We start from the raw sequence: 23,926 nt of genomic DNA on the forward strand, positions 1-23,926 counted from the left end.
TAGGAGAGTGAAAACAATTTGCAAGCAATCCAGCTTACATCACATCTCAGCTTTAAAAGCTCAACTCCACACTCTCTATTTCTGAATTGAGCGAAACGTCTTCAGCTACAGAATAGAAGTCCAGTTGTTTTTGTTTTTTAACTTTTTTTGAATTTACCATGGCCTGGATGACTGAGAATCTACACCAACGAATCTGATCCAGTCACAAAGAACCTCCAGATGACAATTTTTTTAAAAACATTTTTAGTTTGTAGACGGCAGAAATCGGTGATGTTCACTGAAATTACAAGTTCACAAATATTATTTGTTAAACTAGCCTAGTTCTTTGACTTTATGCTTGTCTTTATTTTGCTTTGCCTTTTATATTTCACAAAGCAGAGTAATGTCTGACAAACTTACATGACCCGTACAACATACAAAACCAGTTTAATTTAATGTCTATTCATTTGACTTGGAGACAAGCATAACAGTAGTGAGGCAAATTCATGGACATGTACAGAATTTGTTTACGTGATCAACAGAAGGAAAAGAAGCAATGTATAGGTAGAATAAAAAAAATGAATAAATGCAAACCAATTAACCCTTTCACATACACCATGTGATACTGTTATATAATACTCACACAGAGGAATTGATTTGATATTTAAGAACTTCAATAATGAACATCAAATTATTAGCCCCATAATGTACAGTGTGTAGCACCCCCCTTTGGATGTATATGTGTGACTGCCCTCCGCTGTGACTAATGTATCAAATGTGGCAGCAGGGTCATCTATAAATAACACCATGATGTTCACTCTTGGAGCAGGAAAGATGAGTTGTGTCTGGGCAAATGGATGAATGGGTGAAAAGTGCTGCGGTTGTGTTGTTCTTGTTTTCTTGCTTGCATGCAACAGAGTTTGGGTCACTGAAGTTTTTTTTGAGACAACTGTTCAGATCTTAGGGTCTGACCTACAAGCGCGCTGTCGCACTCACTGAGCGCCTTAGGCTATCATAACATTTTCTGAGAGTACACAGCTTGTTCCGCTGGCTTGAACAGCATGGTGGCTAATCTCTGCTACTGCATGGCAGAAGAGGTTAGTGTCTCAGTTTATGTAACCTTGTAAAACAATAACAACACAGCTGTACTGCTGAGTGAGTAGGCATGTTTTGGCAACCCGATGTCGGTTTAGCTAGACTGACTCAGGTTGTCAGTGGTCAGTTTTATTCAGCACAAGGCCCACAGACAACTCACCAATTCATTTTCTTTACTCACTTTTCTGTGTAGGGTTTCTGGTTTCTATCTCCAGTATTCAATGGGTATGAGGTCAGTTACACCCTGGACAGGTCTCCAGTCCATCACAGAGCCACATATAACGCCACATTGAGGGTGTTCAGACCTGTTGTTTGAAATAGATTTTAGCTATTTGATTGTGATGAAATACTGCTAAATGCAGGTCTAAACTCTTTCAATGCGCATTGAAACATTTTTTTTTCAGACCATCTTTGAAGGTGATCTGGACCCCTTTTATCCACTCTGCCCTGAGCAAAGCTAGGACCTCATTTTGAACTGATGTGACCCCACACAAGCAGCTGAGAACAAAGTCTCAGCTGGTAAAAAAAAAAAAAAAAAACCCAACAAAAGCCAACTCAGCTGCCAGTTGATTAAAGATAATTAAACAACATTTGATGGGAATAGTCTGAAGATTTGTCTCTTTTTAGTTTGTTTAATTTTGGTTTATTCAGCTAAAAGGTTTAATAAACTGCATAGCAAAATCTTTCTCAAAATCAATGTCTGCTTTGTCAGGATTTTATTAATCAAAGTGGATTACAGGACATTGTGTGGTTGAGTTTCTTTTTGTTTTATTGTCTTTTTTTGGTTAGTTTTGGACCCACTATGGTCACTGTGTGCCATAATGTGCTGTGACAATCAGAGGGCAACATTCTGAGCAACAATATGTTGCATTTTAGCCACATAATTAAACTCAAAGCCGATGTTTAATTCACAGTGAAGGTGTGTATCAAACAGCTGTCAGCTGCTCTTGCTTGCTGTGACATTTAGTTTTGTGAAGTCACTAATCATCATAGGTATATGCACCTTTTTTCTCGTATATTGAGTCTGTTAGATAATTGAGCTCCTTAAGAAAAAACCCTGCAAAACAGTGACTTAAATGGCTCTGAATATTGTTAATATCAACAGATTAATATAGTTTAGAAGTCTGACTCTATTGTCATTTTAACAGAAACATCAGCAGACCTGCTGTTTGTTGCTCATTTTGTGTTGTGGGGGTCAGATAAATTCAGGCAGTAGTTAAGCTGTCTGCTACCTTGGTTTGAAACCATCTACCGTTTTGCTCAACATAAGATGGTCAAAGAAAAACTAATATAAGACATCAAATGTGTTTTTTGTTACTAGTGTAGTGGCAGCTGACAGTTTTTATTGTTTATCATGTTATTTGATCACTATGCTCCAGTCTTCATATAACAATTGCATTCATTACCTGCAAACTGTCTTTAATTTTGTTTTCCAGAAGAACACTGACAGCAGCAGTAGTACGAGTTTTTTTTCTATCTAAAATACAATTTATAACTAATGATAAAAACCTTGAGACAGATTAAAACGAATGTTTGTAATTGCTGCTAAATAAATTTACATCAGATTAATTAACTTTATTTCATTCACCGACCCTGTACACATTTATAAATTCTTCTAGGATTATTTTCGTCAGTTAGTTTGTCTAAATTTAGCTGAACATAGCAGTGGAATCTAAAAAAAGCACCTTTGTTTAGATAAGGAACACCTTACTGTGATACTGGGATGAAAGCTTTTGATTGTTTAACCGTTATTGTTTTCTTGCCACAACTGTTCCTTTGTCCAAAACTAATGATTTCCTTCCCTTTGTCCACAAGTTCACCATAGGAGGTCCGTGAAGTGTACACACAGAGACAGAGAGGAAAAGCTGGAGTGTTTCATTATAGTCTGTATTCACTGGATTACAGAACTTTGTTGATAGTCATTGTAGTCAAATGCACTTGAAGCACTATCTCCTGAAGCCAGCTGTGCTGAGGGTCTTTGATTTCCATGTGCTTGTGTGGACCAGCCTACCCCCCCTAGACTTTCTCTAGAAATGGTACAGTCCATTTAAAAAGGTGCTTGTCATCTCTCAATGCTCTGTGTCCTTTCAACAGTCAGCTGCGGGGTGCACATTTCATGGGGGTAGTGCTGGCTCTCTGACACACACACAGACACACTCATGCTGTTACGGAACTCTCACAGAAACACACACAGGCATGCTTTCACACTGATCCACTCACACAACACACACACACACACCATTTCTAAAATATACACTCCCTCTAGCAAATACACATTTCCCCTGAGCCAGATATGTCTCTTTAAGGGAAAAGGACAAACAGCTATGAGGATTTAAGTTTGCTGGGTTTTTTTTCCTTTAAGAAAGGATTGAGAAGAAGTCAGGAGGAGGACTGAAAGAGGAGGATTTTATTTGGGGACATCTTCCTTGTAAGGAAATGGTCAACTTGTCAGCATGACACCGTGTTTGGATTTCCCTCTCTCCCTCAGGCAAAAATCCTGAAAATGATGGATGACAACAAACAGCTGGCCCAGCGCATCGATGGGGCCATTCAGTCAGCCAGCCAGGAGGTGACCAACCTGCGGTCAGAGCTGAGCGCCACCAGTCGCAGACTGGCCGAGCTGGGAGCGACGGACTCCTCTGCCAGCATGCTTGAGACCCTGCAGCACAACCACAATGGTAAGAGAGACTCTTGGAGTGTGCAGAGAGCCCAACTGCATATTCAGATGCAGCAAACATGTGGAGAGGTTTTAGATCCAGCTGTTGGTAAATATGCAATGTGTATTGTTGTGTTTCTGCATGTAACAGATGTTATCAAAAATCAAGCTGAAAAAGTCAGTTGGTGAAGGAACTGAATAAAATAGATGAGGGGTTTCTGTTGACTTGAGCCCATTCTTAGTTGTCCCTTATTTCTTCTTTCATGTTGAATAATTAACCCCTTGAACCTTTAAGAGGGGGGTTGGTGCTGCACTTCTGTGAGGCAGAGGGGGTAAAGTTACAGCGTCTTTTAAGTCTCAGGCAGTCTGTGTGCTAGTCCACTTGGTTCTCCCTTAACTGGACAGAGGATCTGAGTCTATTGAAGGGAAAAGGAAGGAGGGTTAGTGTCAGGGTTGCCGTGGGTGACTGTTACTGAGCTGTTTGAATGGCTGCAAAGTCTGTCCTCTGCATGTTTGTGTGCATTGCAGCTGCTTTGTCCTTTTTGATTTATTTTTTTCACTTGGTTTGACATATAGATAGGTAACAGATGTCAACTTAATTTTCTTTGTACATGCATAATCATGGTTTGCCGCAGAGGTTTGTGTAGACATGTTTGCCTATGGGTTCCATGTCCTTTCAACTTCTGGCACACACACTCTCACTCTTGCTGTTTCCATAGCAGTCAGCTGGTACAGTGAGCTGGGTGAGAGAATATGTTCCGTCAACCCTGGCAGCGCACTGCTGTGAAACAACATCTTCCTCAGATACTTCCGAGCTCAAGCTTACTTATAGACCTGCAGTGTTTCCTCTTCTAAATTCAGAAGCTGATGTAAAACTTTTCTTTTTTTTTTAACTGATATTGAGTTTTTAGTCCTTAAATGACCTCTGTTGGGCTTTTTAAAAGAGGAAAAAGTGAAGAGTGACTGTTTTACATAGCTGACCAGGGGCAGTTTTGACTTGTGTCAGAACTGTTTGTAGTGAACTGAGCAGGTTGCTCTGTTTCACAGTTATTTCTCTTCTCTTGTATATGTGTGCCGTACATTATCTCCTTAATACTGATGCATGCTCACGTTCCTGCTGTTACCATAGCAGTGTGCCAGTGTGAGAGGTGATGAGCATTCCTCTGGGAGGGTTTGATCACTGATGTCATCATCCCTTGTTGCTGCTTGTCAGCTCAGCTGAAATGATGCCAGCGATGAACATGTTCAGTGATGGAATCACAATCATCTTTGAGAATATTCATGGAATTCACATTTACATTGCAGAGACAGAAGGAATTAAAACTCCATGACTGCTTAACTCTTGTTTTAGTCACAGCAGTTTTAAAATATGTTTTCCAGAACTGACTCCTGTCTATGGATTTCTCTTAATCTGGATTCTGTCTGACACAATTAAATGGGAAGAGTGCTAAGTGTTTCTTATTGTCACAGTCTTCAAAAAAATGGCATGCACACATGTCCTTTTCATTCTGAAGATTGTGATTCCTCGTTCTTGCCTTTGTTTGACCTGTATAGCTTCCCTGTGTCATTGAATCTCAATCAATAGGTCTTTTTTTTCCCTTTCAGACCCACTTATTGCAATCTGTTTCTCAACCCCCCTTTTGTTCTAACTGTTCTTTAAAAGCTCAGAGTGTATTATAGAAACAACCAGGGACAGGGGGATTAGGTAATTTATCACAAGTGGCTGTATTGGGAAGAGAGGCGTGTGGTTAAAGTCACTGGTTCATTGCACAGCTGGTAAAGTGGAAGTCCCAATAGAATTTATATTGGGGGTGTTTTCTGGACTTCACTATAAGCACCACTAACCTTGCTTGCAGGCCAGCGGACCTTAATTGTGTTCCCACTGCCTATGGGGTTTGCATTTGCATGCTATATTAATCTTAGTGGCTGCAAAGTTTTAAATATACTGGAAATGTAAATATATTTAAACGACTTTTGCTACGTATTCCAAGAATTTACATAACGGAACACAGTTCAATTTTTTTGGTACCAGCAGAAATTTTAGGCAGATGTCTCACTGCTATTACACAGAAACACAGTTTTACCAAAACAATAATTTTTTTTTGTCGTTTCGATAAACATCCTTGTAACACATCACAGTTTTTAGAAACGTCTCCATCTACATGAAAACACTGAAAATGACCCAGAACATTGTGTTAATGAAGCCAAGCCTGCAGGTGGCGCTGTAAAAACATCATCGCTGTCTGGACATGAGATTAACACAATAAAAACAACTTTTGTGTGTTCACAAAATCTGTCCTTGTGTGGACAGAACCTTAGTCTCAGAACTGAGTTGGTGGATAGGTGTGAAGGGAGAGGATTCTAGCCTACAGTGCTGTTGTTGATATGCTGAGCCATTCCAGCTTCGAAGCAATCGTTATTGCAATATGTCACCAACTCGATTGCTTCATGTCCGTACAACTACAGGCAGCTTAAAGTCATAGTGTGAAAGGACCTAATGACTGTCAGTTGCCTAGGTCCTGAGGCAGTCAAACACGTCTAGATGATTACTTGTCCAAAAATCTGCCTAATGTTTGGTTTGAGGCATATGTGATGTTATACAGTGTTTTTTTCCCCCAAACTTAGCATTGTGCATTATTTCTGAACAGTTCCACCTTTGTCTAGAATGTCTGCAGGAGATTGTTCCAGATATGTTTGTGCTTTCAAATGCAGCTTACTAAATCTAAGTCATAATGTTGTACTCTTTTTGGAGAAGAGAGATTTTGTTTCGTTAGAGGTTTGTTTCTTGACTCTCAAACTAGAGTCCAGCAAAGTGACAGCTCATCAGCTTTTATGAAGGTTTTTATGGTTGCTGATCAGTTAATAAAGTGCATTTTATGAGCAGAAGCCATTTGCTACTTACAGTTATAATTCCTATTTTTTTACACACTTAGGTGTTCTGCAGTTTGGCTTAGTTTTTTTCTTTTTTTAAACACAGTATTATGTGTTGTTCATCTAAGGCTATATTTACCTTTCAAGATGCTCTTGACGTAGACGCTGTTTTTGTTGTACCCTCAGCTCGACCTCTATTGTTTTTCTTTTCTGCTATTTTTAATTACACTACAAACTGAAAGCTACAGAAAAAAAGCCCTGCAGTGTTCTTACAATATTTTAGCGCTTCGTGGACATCAATATTTTCAGTTTTCTTAAGGCTGTTTAACTGTTTGGAGACAATTATTGCTTTGAATTGATGGTGCAAGTTTTTATGCTCCCTTGCATTCATCAAAACAGAAATTTTGACTAGCAACATACAGTTTTCTACGCTGCTGTGTATAAAAATAAAAACAAGCTTTGCTGTCTTGTTAAAGGGTCGATTGGAGTGCACAGACAATTTATACTAAGTATAAATCCAAGCTATGGAAGAAAAGAGTCAAATAAATTATATTAAACTGCTCATGTGTGAAACAGTGTCACAACAAATATAACTTCTACAGAAACCAAACTGTACAGTTTGTGGTGTCTCTCACACTTTATTTAAAAAGAAAAATGTTTACATTTTAACTCTTGAGGACCAAAGTCTTGATCACTGGCTCTGCAGCATCAAGCCCTGAGGCATAACCATTTTAAAGTTCCTTTAAAACCAAGTTGGGATCCTGTCAAATTTTTTGTACAGTAATTTATGTATAGAATATTGTCTTGATGTAGCTTCGAGGTATTTGTTTCCACATAAATTGTATCTTTACTGTCTTTTGTTTTGAAACAGAGCCTAGGCAACCTGATACCTTTCAACATGACTTTGCGTTTCTGTTCTTCAACATATTTCCTGTATTGATTTCAGAAACAGGTATACACAAGAGTAGTGGGTGTAGCATACCTGCATTGTAACTGGCAAAGAAACACAAAAAGTGATACTATACCATGATGATGCAGTCATAAAAGACTGCAGTAAAATGCCCCAAACTGTGAAAATGGCATCAAGTCTCATTAGTGTTTTTTTTGTCAGTGGAGATGGGTTTTGAGTCCTTATCTGTCTACTGTATGAGGATGAGAAGCTTAATGACTTGTGTAGGGAAAAAAATAGTTCTCCTCAGGTTTCATGTTTATGGCACATTTTATAGTCATTTATTTGACAGAGTCAACCAACAGATGGTTACTCAGCAACGCAGTCCTCAAAAGTGCAACAGAAAATAGGATTGCTGCTATTGCCTTTGGCAAACATCATTTAGCTCCTCTAATGACATCAAGTGCTGTAAGTTTTACAATATACCCCAAGTATATAAAGATTCTCCACCAAAGTGAGGCTGTTTCTCAAATGAAAAGACTCAAGTCAGTGAGATTACCAAGGTTAAAGCCTTAACATGTTGCTGAAGGTTGTAATTAGGTCCATGAGGTGTGATGAGGGATGTCAGTCAGCAACCATATGGTTAAAGGTCATTCCTTACATATAGTCAATCACTTGGCGATTACCATGCAGGATATATTTAAAAAGATGATGTGCTGTTATGCACATGTGTACTCATCAGAATCTGGTGTGCAATTTTTTATATTGCTGTTTTTAATATGTGTATCTAGACACCTTCTCAATAAATGTGATAAGCTATTGAACATGGGAGAAAATGAAGTTTCCACACAGTCATCATTGGGTTTGATTCACAATATAACTCTTGTATTAATTAACCCACTCACCAACAGAACAAGATTATTTGATCTGGCCTACCATACATATATATTTAACTGTTTGAATTGGTCTGCTTGCATTAATGACTTTGAGCATCTCTTAGGTATGTAAATTTATGTTGCCCTTTGTCCTTCACCCCGCCTGTCCTAAAAAGTAATGCTAGCATACACTTTCACAGGCAGCGGCAGATGGTTTGAGTAAGTGTCCTCTGTACTCTGTGACATTGCACATATTTAAATGCCATGAAATGCAAACGCTCAGCTGTGTTTTGCAAAACTGTGGAGGCAGAGGTTGAGCGTAAAGGGAAAATGCAATGTTAATGTTGTTTTTCCGTCATTTGCAGGATGATTTTAAATAGGCTTTGTCTCCATGTGGCTGGGGTAAATAATAGTGGTCAACGAACACTGTAGGGCTGATTAAAATACTCGGTAATGTGATGTAAAGTTTCATTAGTGGGTAATGGTGGGTAGTGGACATATATGCTTTTCTATACTGCATCCACTGCAGCCTCTGTTTAGCATTTGTTCTTTGTGTGTCATGCAGCCCAGATTAAACATGTTAGCATAAACACATTCCTCCAGATAACGTGGAAGAGAATAATTTTGAACTGTATTCCTGCCAGGGACCCTCAAGGAAATAAAATGGAAAATTAAAGCACTAGAATTTATGCAATGCTATAAAGCAATTACACTGTATGGAGCTATGGTATAAAAATCTCCATGTTGATAGATCTGTTCTGTAGCCCCAGAAAATGGCTCATAATAGGCTGATATAAGATATAAAGAAACTGTGTTCTTCTCAAACATAGAGCTCTCCCCCACAGGTTTTTGAATGATGTGATGTGATAGAATGGGGATTGCTGTGGCATTACAGAAAATTTGTCTAAAATTACTTACAATGAGGCAGCTTGCTGCAGTGGAGGTGAAATGACATGAGATGACAAAGATGTAAGTTTTACCTGCATGCTTTTCTGTCATTTTTATTTCTGTGAGATCAACACTTTGTTGTTACAATAAGCTTTGGTGCTGTGTGCAGATAGTAGTAATGGTAAAATCTACTTTGTTTGTTAGAGCTCCTCATGCAAACATTTTGAAAGCATACCCTTTGTAGTATACAACTTGGAATAAATTATTATTCCTATAAATTATTTATTCTCTAAACAATTCATGTTGCAAAACATGTTGAAGACTCTGTCCATAACAAATATTGCAGAACAGTTTTTTTTATTATGTCCTGATCTCATAACCAAATATTACATTTATATTTTTGCAACAAAATATATAACATCTGCAGCTCAATATGACAATAACCTTTTGAATGCAGGTAAAGTTGTTTAGAGTTACTGTACAGTACTGCACAGTCATTGTTTTGCCTATAAGCATCCAACAAACTGGCTGGTCTTGGGTCAGATTTCCTCTTGCTCATGTCCTAGTGCAATCGATTACAGACTGACAAATAGAGTCAAATCTCGGATCACTGAGTCCTTTGTTTATCAGGCCTCTTCCACCAGCTCAGATGAACAGGTTAGAGTTTGTTTCAAAAGGATAAGGAAAGTAGGATGCCATGTTTTTGTCCCAAAGCAATGGCATTCAGTGTTGACAAGGTAGTTTTCTGGATATTAAATACTCCCATCTACATCCCACATTCTTTACTTGATATGTTGCTTAGATTGGAGCCCTTAATTATTGATGTTGTTAAGAAAACCTACCCTTATGGTATTCTAAAGATAATTAGGCTGTCTGGCTGAAGTTTGTTTTACTCAAAAGGTCAGATTTCATCTTTCTTTAGCTGTGATTATTTTGCTCAACCAAACTTGTGAGCATTGCTTGCACCAAAGAGCCAGAGGTCATTACAGATGCATTACTTTATAAAATTTATGCCTTATAATGCAAGGTTAACTTGAATTTATTGCTAATATGTAATGACAAGCAGCTAATTTGTGGTCCACTGCCCACTTGATCATCTGTTAGACTGCAAAGCTTACATCATGTAAATTCATGTGCCAGTGTGTAGTCTTTCAGCCAACAATGCACGGACAACCATAAAACTTTAATTTTAAAAGCAGCACCAAAGAAAAACAGACAAAGAAGACCTCAAGTATGATCACAAGCAGAAGAAAGACAACAACAAAGAAAATTGTTTGAGGAAAATACTGTGTGAGGAAATTTGCTGTTATCCACATGTAGACAATTTATTCCTTAGAAACTACAATCACACAAAACCTGTGTCTGCTTCTTTGTCAGAATTGCTGCCTCCTATAGGCTGCTTTGACTGACATCATCAGTATGGGTGAACAAGATGTGCGTCCACCATGCTGGAGAACAAACAAAGCGAATTAAAATGAAGATGACTTTCTTTTGCAAGTTTTATTCATTTACTAATTTTGTTGGCCCACACACTAAAAAACGGCCAGCTGACTAGTAACAATATTGGCAGAATTTGAAGTTAGTGAACTTCTATAACTCCTATGATGATGTGCATGTGTGGAAATGTCCAAACAATCCAATTTGTTGATTACCTTTCCTGATATTGTGAATTATCTGGTCTTCAATCTGAGCTCATTCGTGAGTGAAGACCTCAAGGTAGATAATACTCAATTTAAAATTTCCACATGATCACAAATAGTTAAATATGGAGTTTTTTTTTTTTTTCCTTTATGCCACTTGCTATCTCATTTGTTTAAGTTAATGAATATATCAACGTTCAGCAGACACAGATTGTTTGTTTTGGTCAGTTAGTTAAGTCTGGTCGTTGCTAATATGAGTGATCACCCTGGCTCCAATTGTCCATCCATCAGCAGGCCGGCTGTCCAGCCAGCTGGTGCCTGCTGGGTTGGAGAGGCGGACCGGGGAGGCGTGCATGTCACAGTGGTGGCAGGTGGGCCCCACGTCAGGTATCGTAGTGCCTGCTGGTACAGACGGGCCTGTCTCAGAGCCACACAATGGAGGAGGGACAGCACATGTGTGGCTTAAAGAGATGGAGGCATTGTGAGTTGTGTGTATGCCAAACCTGACAAATTGGATAAAGCTTCTAGTGGATCGCAAGGGCAGTGCCAGTGTGAAGCTGACATATGAAGAAGACACGCACAGTGGATGGGAACAGCAGAGTGGAGGAGCGCAGATGTGTTTGATCACAACACTGGCATCATGCTGAAGGAAAAGGAATATTTCTGTTCTTCGTTTGAAATACAATATCAGATTTAATACACATAATGCAGAATTATATTACATTGAAATATGTATATATTTTTCAGTTTGAACTTTTCATCATCTACCTTGTTTATGTCATTAATAAAAATTTTTGTAGCAATAAAAAATACAGCCCAGTACTCATAAGATGCATACTATGTACTTTCAAAGTACAAACTTAGTGTGTACCTGGCCTATAACTGGTTCGTACTGTCAGGGTACCTACTTGGTACTTACAAGGTATGTATCTGGTACCTCCTCTGTAAGCACAGGTTAACAAGTCACTGCAAGATACAACCTGATGCTTGTAGGTATTAGGTATGTATCAGGTAGGTACTCTGTAAGTACCAGCTAATTACTGGGCTGTATTATGTATTGATACTTTTTTCACTTTTGTTGCCAAAGAATAACTCTAAGATTTTACCAGACTTGCATTACAAGGTTTTTACTGTATTCCCCAGATGTAAGGCTTTTGGATTGAACTATCTACATTTTCAGCTCCTGTATTATAAATATGTTTTTAAACCATAAAAAACAGTCAAAATAAAAAGGTACTCTTGTAATATCCCCCCAAAACTTAATTTCTTTCTAATAAATATTCCAATTTTCTGTTCAGTCATGTTTTTGGTTTCGTATATTGCACGTGTAAGTTACATTTACTTACTAGCTTAAAATATTTGACTCAGTTACCACAATAAAGCCATTCTATACCACCCTGAGGAAGGAGAAGTGACAAAGAAAAAAGTTAAAATAGTTTTATTAGCTAGACACAAAATATTAAACCAAATAGTTGCAGGTTTCTGACTAACCTTACTAGTTGTTCAGTTTTCACATGACCTTAATTCCACTTAGAGATTGCTCCCATTAATTTATCTTGCTTTATTGATAAGGATAAAAAAAATCAGCTTTGAGCTTGTTGTAGTACAGCTCTAATGTAATAATGTTGACATAACAGTCACTACTTATTAGATGCCTGACTTTTAGAGACCCTCTGCATTGTTAATTGACTCTAATGGGAATTTAATGGATGATGCCGACTGGTTCTATACAGAGTATAAAAAAGCAGGATAGTAAATGCTCTCAGGACCCAGCAAGCAGAAGTGTTCGTAAAGGTTGATGTATTTGAAAGCAGTATTTGACAATCATTGTGCCCACACAAGCCCTAATCTGAAACCAAATAACCTGAAAACTGAAGATGCGATGTCCTCCCACAGTTTTAAGTATTTGTTCTGCGTGTTCCTCTGTCTGTTTAAAACCCGCTGAATTATTAATGACAGGATGAAGCAGCTGTCTAAGAAAAGAAAGGAGTCAGATCACAGTTTTCAGGTTTTTATTTAAAAAAAAAACAAAACAAAACACCAGATGATATTTTTATATCCGGTTTAAATATTTCGTATCACTTTTAGTCTTTGTCTTTTGAATGGTTCCTTTGTCTTTCTTGTGACATTTCTTACATGTAGTGCCTGTGTTATGACGCTAATAAAAAACATTTTGTCAAACTGAATGTGTTCTCTGCCGCTGAATTGTGTTAAATGCCAACAAAAACTACTTTTTTTCCTTTTCATAATACCAAAAGTGTATTGAGTGAGGTTTAGTTTGGTAAAACTGCAATACTTGCTGTGGGTTCTTCTGGCACTGAGCATTGCACACCCTGACCCAAACACATGTAAACAAACCCTGCGGCTTTTTATTTTCACATTCTTAGAGATGGAGGAGGAGGCTGGAACTACTGGCGTGTGGCTGGCATCACAGCACTTTGCTTATTTTACCTCTGTATTAGATGTTTTACATGCAGCTCCGTGTTAAATTGCTCATTCGCTTAGTTAGTTGTACAAATGCGATATTTCGCTGTGGTGATAGATGATTTTTCCTTGTTTGTTTCTTTAAAATCGATGTGCTGATGTCCTGGTATGTTCTGTTTGGGTTTGGGATGTTTGTTTTGATTTGAGATGTAATAAAGAGACAGGTTTTGCCAGCCGCTCTGACAGTCTAGAGGTAGTTTTGACACTTCATCTCTATCGAGTGAAGAGGCTTGTCTTGTATCTTCTATCCAAGCACGGAGAGTTCATCCAGAGTTCAAAACAAAGCTGACAGCAAGAGCAACATATTCACCTCACTGTGTGTCAGTCTCTTCCCACCTTTTGAGTCTTAATCCTCCATCAAGAGAAGCTCTTGGTTTGACAGCCACTGGCTTGCTGATATGACAGGGATGCATACAGTCTCATCAGCCTTGTGTTTTTGTTACATGTGTACGCAGAAGGGTTTGTTATCTTAGGGGAATATCAAAATGCATTTTTGATTGTCCAACTGGCTCATTGAAAGCCATCTGATAGGGTTTAAATAAAAAGAACAGATCATTATTCAGATTTATGGAGGAAAAAAACGGCACCGACAGCATGATAAGTTGTTATGTAGAACATCTTATTGGGAATTAGTGGGCAATAAGACTTGGTGCCAGTAAATTTATGAGACAGTTAAAACACAGTCGCGCCCTCTAGCACACACACACACCCACAAGCTCATATTGAGCCTTGCATTGTGCAGTGAGTGATCCATGTGCTGGGAATCTCTGTGGTCATAAATTGATGTGTTTGGGCTGTGTAGATAATATTGATTTCTGGTAGACGATAATGTACAATGTTACAGCTTTTCACTGTCAGAATATACAAAGCCATTATTTTTACAGGAAGTTGATGCCACTGTTTTACAGTTTCAGCCACAAAGTGATAAATTCTGAAAAACACCGGCCATTGGGGCTATTGTTCAACCAGTTTGTCAATTTATCGGCCTAGATTCTTATTGACTAGATCCTAACTGTTCAATAAGGTGTATATTGAACAGTAAACAGGCCACATCAATTATACTGATTGTATTATAAAATAAAATAAAAAAAAGTTTCCAAATTTTATTTGTTAACAGGCTTCATTGGTGTTATACCAACTAGAGAGCTTGTGCAAAGAATAATTTAATTTATTTTTCTGAACCCCATCTAAAAAAACTGAATCAAGTACATATCTTCACAGCAATTAGATAAATGCACAAATCATATTTCAACATAATATTATATTTTTTTTACAATTAATAGAATATTAAAATTTGAGATATGCTTGATGTTTTACATGAAGATGATCAGCATAGCATTGGTTTAAGTCAATGTCTAAACCGAGGCCAAATTTAGACTGCTGGCCAGAATCTTTTATTCATTTATTTTTTGCCTTTTTGTAACTAAATTTCACTTAGATTATTTTTTAAACCTAACTAGTGGTTTAGATTATATTTTAAGAGATGCATCCTAATGTATTTTTTTATTTTAATTAAAAGCAGCCATTTTTTGTCACACAGAAAAAAGATCGAGCATTCAATTCCCCAGTTGGATTATTACGCTCCTAGTTTTGGCAGGAACTAGTCTGAATGCTCTAAGTTTTTAACCAGTCAACCCACAGAGTCATGGGTCTGTGATATTAGCTTTTTGGAGGATCATATTCAAATGCATTGGTTGACTATATTCAGTTCTTCACTCTGCAGAGGGTGATATTAACACAGACTGAAACCACAGAACCGTGCTCCGTGTTTGAGTAATTCTACCCAATGCACTGCCACTGAGATGTGATTACAAACTACCTTGTTCTCTTGGGCAAACATGGCTGCCACAGTAAAACAAAACTCTAACAATTAAGTGATAGAGGACAGTGCAACAGTTTGTATCTAATTGCTTTTAAAGTATACTCAAGTGTTCAGCTGTTATTGAATACTTAACTGATGGAAAAGGTCAGAGTAACTTGTGTTTTTTTTGTTTCTTTTCTGGAAACCAAACACTGTATCTATGCCCTTATTCCATTGTGTAAAATATGTTGTCATAAAAACTTGTTTCACTGCACACAATATAATATTGAAAGTGTGTATTTGTGTGTATGTTTGGGTCCCTTTATCATGTTCTGTTAATGTGAGAATGTCCAGGAGATTGATGCTTGTGTGTTACTGGATCCAAAGCAATAAGCTGCTCATATTAGATTTGAGGTCTTGGCTTTGCCTCCATAGTCTTTGATCAGACCCTTTACATAAACCTAATTTGGACGCCTCAAAATTCACTGAGCGATTGCCAAGAACTCTCAACCTTTTAATGTTACACATTTTAGCCTGTAATGCAATCAGTAATTCCCCTTTGCATATGTTACTGAAATGGATAGATGAAAAGGCAGCTGTTGATGGCAGTCAGAACGATTTGTGAGGTGGTCCATTACCTCACAGACAATCAATCTTTGTCAGGAGTGACTGTCTCTCCATTGGCTAAATTCACTTAGGCTTAGTGCTTAGAAACTGCTCTGCTTTAGGGATGTCAGAAATGTTCTCAGGCTTATGTTTCAACACTGTGATGCCAAAGAGTACCATTGATTAATTGATTGTAGGCCCCTTAGAGTTTTTGCTATTCAGTACTTTGACTACAAATGGTGTCACTAGAAATGTGGTTTATGTTTTAAATATATTTTGTAACAAAATTATTCACAAACAACAAAACAGAAAAAAAATAACTGTCAAATGGAAATCCAATGGAGCTATTGGAAGAGAGATAAATGCTTCTAAATTATCCTCTTGGGAGTTAGAAAATGTTCCTTTTTCTTTGTTCACATAACTACAGCTGTGTAGGTGGTCATACTTTACACCTTTTATTCTTTTATACCTTTTTTGCCAGTGTTGTCATGTTCAAGGGTTTATATCTCAGGCAGCCAAATTTTTATACCTGTTCAGAAAAGAGCCATTTTCAGTTCTGAAGACACAATTTCTTTCAGCACCAAAAAGATTTCATATCTTTTTGGTCAGGCACTGTTCACAGCTGACATTAATGTAAATCTTTGGTGACTGGATCATCTATATAAATCAAGTCCTCTTGAAGATAAACTTCCATAAATATACCAAGACCAGATGCAAAAACTTACTGGCTGGATTACTGATGGTTAGGCAATTTACTTATGTTGTTTTATTTTCCTGCATGAAAGCATGTCATAACTTTTACATGTGACACTGACATACTATAATACTGGATGCAAAGAAGTTGCACAAAACCAATAGGAAGAAAGTTGGAAGTTCCACAGTGTTTCAAAGTGTCCAACTCTCAACTTCAAATAGCTATGTTGCAATAAAAGTAATGTTCTGCAACTTTTATAGTTGAAAATCCAGGTTCATTATTGTTTATTTTTGAGAAAAATATGACTCAAGTGCCAGGTGTGTCAAAATTGTAATATTGGTTTTACTACTGCACTTACTTTTTCAGATAAATGTCAGTGCTTTTAGTTCCACTAAAAGCTTTGCTCTTGTTGGTCAGTGAAGGGATACTGAGGTGTTCTGTGAGCAGGTAAATGTACAATATCTACACCCCCATGGCTGTGAGAAAGAAAACATCTTTGTGATCATGCTGTGGAAATGCCACAAGCTAAAGGTTTTGGGGTTTCTTTCTTTCTTGAAACTGTGATAACACATGCAACTTAATCTGGTGTGTTTCATATCACTTTCTTTTCTATTTCTATGTTATTTATCTTGATAATGGTTTAAAAATGAAACCATGGTCCAGCTTCTATTCAGTGGTTTTGTTATACTAACATTTAGTGTATACTTTCAACAATTTACACAGTGTAAATATGTTTGGAGTATTGAATTATTAATGAAAACACACACCCCAGACAAAATTATTTGGATGGTTAAACATTGTTTTACTCTACAAGCTCTTTATTTTAGTACATTGAAAGAAAAACAGTTATAGTTCACATATTAAAGTGTCAAGTTGAAGCATCATGTGAATTAAAGGGATAGTCTGGTCAGTTTTAAGGTGTTAATCTGTCAAATGGCGATCACTAGTTTGTACCTTATCAGTACATGACATCAGTCATAGAGCACCTTTTTATATTACTTCTTAAGATTAAAAAACAACTCTTTCTCAAAATCAACACACCAGACTGAAAGAACTCTATATATATTCAACCTCTGCATTTTTGGACAACATTGTTTTAGTTTGTTGCTGTTTTCTCAACTAAACAACACCTGTATTACAACCTGAATCTTTGTGTGCTGAGAATATGCAGATGGTACTGAGAGGTTGCTAAATTAATCCACCTGATTAGCACCTCTAGTTATTTTAAAAGTCTACTTAACTTCCAGCAGACTGATACATTTAGCAGCCTCTCAGTACCTGGTCTATGCTCAGCACACATATTTACTCAGTGACACAGATGCTCATTTGAGGAAACAGCAAGTTAAACAACTGGTGTCATGTAGATGTTTAGATATTGTAGCATTTTTTTTCCCACTGATATTTCAGTTTTGAGAAAGAGTTATGTTATAAGCCTAAAAATTGATATAAAACTGGCCCTTGTTTGGTTCGCCATTAGCCTAGCCTGGACAAAGACTTCTGCCCATTCCTTCATGCTCCTTGCTTTATAACTGATGTCACGGCTGATAAGTTACTATTTGACAGAACATCACTTCAAAAATGACCAGATTATTCCTTTAAGTCCACACTTTGGCTTGCAGCTTCATGTCAGTGTTGTTTGAGGATTCAAGTAATTTTCTGCATGTTTCCCTTTAATTCAGTGGCACCGTTATCATACCCGCATGATTACAGCATCAAAGCTCATTCACATGCTTCACCATAAAGCTTCACAACCCCCTTTAAGATGTTATCAGCTTCTCAGAATGAAAGGGCCAACAATCATGCCGAAAAGTTTTAGCATGTCTTCTTGCTATGCCTGATAGTTGCCTCTATACTTTGAGACTTCAGCAGTGAAATGCTGTTGGGGGGGCTGAAAGAAGCACTGAGCATTTTCTTTGCTCATTAGGATTCTGCTGGAGCTGCCGACTGAGGCTGAAATGAGAGGAACTGATGAGAGGAGAGGCTATGTAGGGCCAGAAATAGATCAAAACTAAACCGGACTCCAGAGCTGTGGTGGGCACAGGAGGGGAAGGAATGTTAGCCTTCGTAAGCCTGGACATGCTAAATGGAGCTGTCTGACTGGATTACAGATACAGAGGTGTTCAGAGGAATGTTGCAATATTGAACAAGTTAGCTGGCTAATAATGGGAACTATTTAGGAATGCTGATAGCCATGAGAAGAGGTCTTAGCTGGGATGGGAAAGGATGAAAATTATACAGTTTGTACCCTACTCCCCCTTTCATTTCAGATGATCCCTGCCCTCCCATTTATCTCCATTTAATTTTGCTGTTCTGCTTGCAACGAGCAGAGAGATAGGCAGCTCGTGATTCTTCTATTTTCTGCTCAATTAGTCTAACTCTTTCAGCTCAGTGGCCAAAGTGGCTGTCCATACTTTTGCCTTCATCATCTTCACCCTGGTGTTCAAGGCCTAACACAACCTTTCATCTGATAAGCTGCACGTCTCGCTTGTATTGTGGGGTTTGGTTTCGGGTATTCAAGTGTGTTTAAATTTTTGAGCATTTGGGAATTGTTTGATTTGATTGCGGAGAAGAGGTCAGTGGGAGATGTTTTAGCTCAGATTTTTTTGAGTTCTGAAAGCACAATGATGAGGTCCATTTCTATGAGGATTATGTATCAAAAGAGAAGGTTTGAAACATGTTGGTGTGATCTGAATGTCCAGTCTTCAAATAAAGTAAATTTGGCTCACTGAAAAAGTGACCTTGAGTTTAGTGAGTCCACCGTTTCATTAGCTGAGCAGTGGTCAATCTGAAGCTGTGTGAATCTTTGACATTTAAGAAAAATGGCCTTTGTAGTAATTTCTCTTCTTCATCCTTTTTCTCTGTTAACCTTTCTGCCTCTCTCCTTTCATCACTCTATATTCCTACTTTTCTCCTCCCTTTCACTCGCATTCGGTGCCCTATTTCTCAGTCAGACTGTGATTTGCAGGGAGTGTTAAAATAATTTCTCCCATCTTTTAGGTCCCATCTCTTCTTTCTTTTCTGATTGTCTCTCCCGCTCTTGCACTTTTGTGAATCCACAAGTGGCGAGGAAGCAAACAGAGCGAGGCAGCAAGGTAGAACCCTCTGCTTCATCCTGTAATATGTCTGGAAAGTTCTGAGTCAAAAGTCCACCGTCTCCATGGAGACTGAGGTAGAGTTTCTGGCACGGCTTCCGTCATGTATCTTTGAAGGTTTTGACTAAAGTAAACAATGCCAAGGTCAACAATTTCAGAGCTCTGTGTGACCATCTGTGACCACAAAGACATGGCAGTCTTTGTAGATGTTGTGGGCGCTTGTTAAGTTGTCTTTTTTTTCTATCCATGTCTTTTTAATTAGTCCTAAGACCACCCTCGTTTGATTTACCACAAATACAAGTCTGTGACTTGACATAAATAGGCTTTATTTTGTGCCTCTTTCCAGAATAAACTTTAAAACCTTCATATTTCCATGCTGCCCATGAACAGTGCAATGTAGCTACAGTCCAGCATGTTTAATGTCATCTTTTTTTAAAGTTGCTTTTTATAAAGCTGTCAGGTTCATTTTCATTTATATATTCTCCGGGTTGTGTTTTTCTTTGTGCTTTGCCCTTTTAGCTTTGCTACTGCTGTCTGTTTTGTTTCTTTCCCTTTTCTCTACACAACCCCCAATCACACACTTCACCCAAACCCCCAGCACACCCTTATTTATTGTGCAATTTAATTATTAATGTTCTTAATTTTAGATGAGGGAACCCAGCTGCTTTGTCTTTTATTTCTGCCTTTCAGCTCCACCACCACAGTTGTTTCTTTGGAGGTGCAAGTCAATTCTTCTTTGGTAATTACATGCAGACACCTGCCCACACACAGAGCATAGATGGCCTCTCCTCACACTGTGAGATTAGTGTAAACGTTAGGTCATATCTGGATTTTATGCATGCCAAGATGAGGTATAAGGCAACAGCCTGGGTAACCAGCTGAATCTAGCCGGTGATGGCTATGAGGTAGATTTTCCATTATTTTGTGCCTGTGGTAAAATCAGTTTTGACTCAAAATTGTGCCTTGTATTTATTATCCAAGTGGAGCGCTATTAGTCCCTGATAGGTGTGGGATCAGCAATCTCTGTGTCTGGCCCTGTTGCACGTGTATTTATGAGTTTCCATTTTGGTTTCGGGTCATGAAATTCAAAGCCAATTGCACCATTTTTTTGATAGATGAAAAATATTTTTTTAACTTTTGTGCCTGACATTACTGTGAGCAGCAGGAAGAAAGAGGTACGTGTTGCATTATCGGTAGGAAGAGAATGTGTTAGAATGAATTTTTATTTGTGTTCATGCTTTTGGAGTTCTTAAAAAAAAAAAAATATATATATATATATATATATATTCAGAATATCTGAAAAGCAACACAATTCTTTATTTTAAGAATAAAATCTAAAGCCCACAAGCTTCTAATAGAGTAATTACGTATATTCTGTGCCACTTCATACTTTTAGCCTTTGTTTTAATGCTTTCATGGAGATTCTATTGAATGAACAAACCATTTTATGTTGCTGGAATATTGATGTCCTTTTTTTAACTACACTGCCCTTGAATGCAGGGGAAATATGACATTACCAACTGCCCAGGACACACTGACGCACAGCAAGCTTTTATTCAAATGGCCTTTGGGACATTAGTTGTTTCTGAGGTGGGCAGTTGGCTGTTCACTAAGTATAAAAGGTATCTTTTATATTTTTATTATTTGACATCATAATAAGATTTATTGACTATTCCTCACCCATTCTCATCCTAAACCATAAAATACACAAGCTTTAAATGTAATTTTTTGGAATAAAACAAGATATCTCCTCCCAGATGTCTGCTTAATGAATGTGACCTGATATCAGCTTTCTTTTGATGAGTCACTTCTGACGCTTATGCTGTGTGGACCTGGGCAAGTTTGAGCTCAGAACTGGCACAACTGGCCACATTTGGACTGATAGTCAACCATGTGTGGGAATCTTATTTTGAGACTTTTAAAGAGCAGCTGCAGTCTGGCACTGAGATCCAGGCCAGTACTTGAGAGCCAATTCTACAACATCTTTCATACTTTTCTTGGTCTAAGTAATTTCTTCTGGCCTTCTGAGGTTGAGCAATATGTTCAATCGCTTTGAGGCAATCTGGGAATGGCCCTCGCGGTTCAGCTGCAAGAAGCAACTTATAGCATTTCTACAGTGAGGAATAAAAGAGTAAATTGGGCCACAAAAAGACTTGTAAAAGTATTTCATGTTACATGCTCCCCCTCCTGTTCTACCTAAATATTTTCTTGGGAAATGTGAAAATTGACACAAGGCATAACATGTTTACTTAATAAGCACATAAACAAAATTGATAAGATACATTTTTAAGCAGATTCATTTCAGTATGCTATCTAAGTCATTGTTGCAGGAATGTGTAGAAAAGATGTGCAGTAAAACTTTCAGCCAAATTTAGCTTTGACTTACAAAGCTAAATTTGGCTGTATTTAAAAGTACAGACCACTGAACCAATGTTAATGAGTTGCTGCTCAGACACTAAAAATCACCTCTGGAAAAAAGCTAAATCTATAAGCTAAAATCTTTAAAGACACTTTCATTAATTCTCAAGAAATCAATTTTGCCATTTGTAAAGACAAGCATTTTTACTTTTTAAGTTTGAGACTTTCATTACATTTTGTAGTTTGCAAGGTTATAAGATTTTCTATGGGCAGACAAAATTGTTATTGTGTGATTACAGCATTTAACGGCAAGTTTAACTCCTCAGACATCCACGAAGCAGACGTTTTTGCCCTGCAGTTTCATGTTTTGTGTCTACATTCTGCAGATTGTATGTTAAAGTTTCCATTGCTGTCCCGGATGCTACAGGGTATATCTGGCTGTTAAGAGGGACTAAGGGCAAACGGAGTGCAGATGGTATTTGCACTGTGTGATGAAGAGGATTTTCTGGGTTTACTTCAATCTGCAGTGCAGCTAACAGTGGATGGGCACGATGAGAGGAAAGGAAATTGGAAGAGAGGGAAAGAGAGAAGATGAAGAGAGAGCAGAGGAAGAAAGAAACAGACATGTAGTTAGAAGATTCAAGCAAAGGAATCACAGTGTAAACGTTAGGTCATATCTGGATTTTATGCATGCCAAGATGAGGTATAAGGAATCACAGAAGTAAGAACAACAAAACAGAAACAAATTACCAGAAACTTACAAATACATGAAAGAGAACTTCAAACATCATTTAACTTTTTTGTTTTTTTGTTAATTATTTTGAATAAGTTTGTCAGTCCTACCCAATCATTCTTTGAGTTTCTTTAATTAGATTTTTACAATGCTTTTTTTAAATTTTCTTTAAAGTAAATTAGGCTCACTTTAAGATTGTCCTGACCACTAATTTAAACAAATTATGCCCCTACTTACATCCTGGGTGTGGACACGCAAGAAAGGACAAAGGGTTAATCCACCAGGACCTCCAACTCCCACCATCCTTTATATCTCTGCTCATCTTGTAATTACCACTGATAGAATCTCCTAGAAACTAATTCAACTTCCTAATGTGCAAAGTTAACTTGATGAACTGCGAGCAATAATGCATCTTCGCCCTCCATCAGTCACCATTAAAACAGGGAGCTATCTATTGCATCTCAATGTAGCTTTATTAGCAGCAGAGTTTCTTGAGTAGGGGCTGGACTCTGCAATACTGAACCAGAGAATAACCCTAATTGTACTCATGAGTTGGATGTAACCTAACAAATGTTCACAGTTCAGTGACATAGACATTGGTAAGTTATCATAGGTTGATATAGAAACATAGTTTTAGCTCACAGGAGTCTTTAATTGCACATCCTTATTGCCTGATGATGATAAAGAGAATTTTCAACTCATTAAACATTGGATCCACTCTAAAAGAATTTTGTGAAGAAGAGGATATAATTTTCCCTACTCAATCTGTAGAAAGTAATGAACCCCTGTGTATCAACATACCTTTTTTCCTAAACGTAGTATCTTCCTGGACTTCTGCTGTTGGAGACTAGGTGATGACTTAAACTTAACTCAATATTGTAAGATAATACAAACATTTTCAGTTGCAGACTCACTTAATTCGAAGTACTGTATTTGTGACCAAATGACCAGCAAGCTGTGCTGTGTGTAAACAGTTTTTCAAAACCATGGCTTAATTTTGTGACCCTAGATTGCAAAACTGTATTCTAGGCTGTGCACATTATTTCACTGTCCATTTCCACTCACATCACACCCAAATGGCTCACTATGTACCTACTTTGGCACAAAGGATCTACAGGAGCATACTTTTTAAAAGGAAACAGACAAACAAAGACCAGTGTTTCAATAATTAATCATCATTACTATAATTTTTTAACTTAGACATGTTTTTTGTTGGACAAGCTCTTCCATGTATGTGTCAAAATACAGCTCATGGACTCTTGAGA

At 37.7% G+C, this 23,926-nt stretch overlaps 1 protein-coding gene across 7 annotated transcripts in view; it reads left to right on the forward strand.

The window, feature by feature from the left end:
- The window catches only part of kazna (kazrin, periplakin interacting protein a), a 151,592-nt gene that overhangs the window by 45,241 nt on the left and 82,425 nt on the right, over window positions 1–23,926 (forward strand). For 6 of the 7 annotated variants that reach the window (XR_003039215.2, XM_017417723.3, XM_017417722.3 and 3 more), the window contains exon 3: window positions 3,563–3,752. Coding sequence is in view for 6 of the 7 variants with exons in the window: in XM_017417723.3 (XP_017273212.1) it covers window positions 3,563–3,752 (190 nt within the window). In the remaining variant the exon portion in view is untranslated. Of the gene's footprint in view, window positions 1–3,154; window positions 3,753–23,926 lie in introns of those variants that run through there. The other variant, XM_037977201.1, reaches the window with a different exon arrangement.

The sequence above is a fragment of the Kryptolebias marmoratus genome, linkage group LG8, assembly GCF_001649575.2.
Source record: "Kryptolebias marmoratus isolate JLee-2015 linkage group LG8, ASM164957v2, whole genome shotgun sequence".
In the NCBI taxonomy this organism is placed as follows: Eukaryota; Metazoa; Chordata; class Actinopteri; order Cyprinodontiformes; family Rivulidae; genus Kryptolebias; species Kryptolebias marmoratus.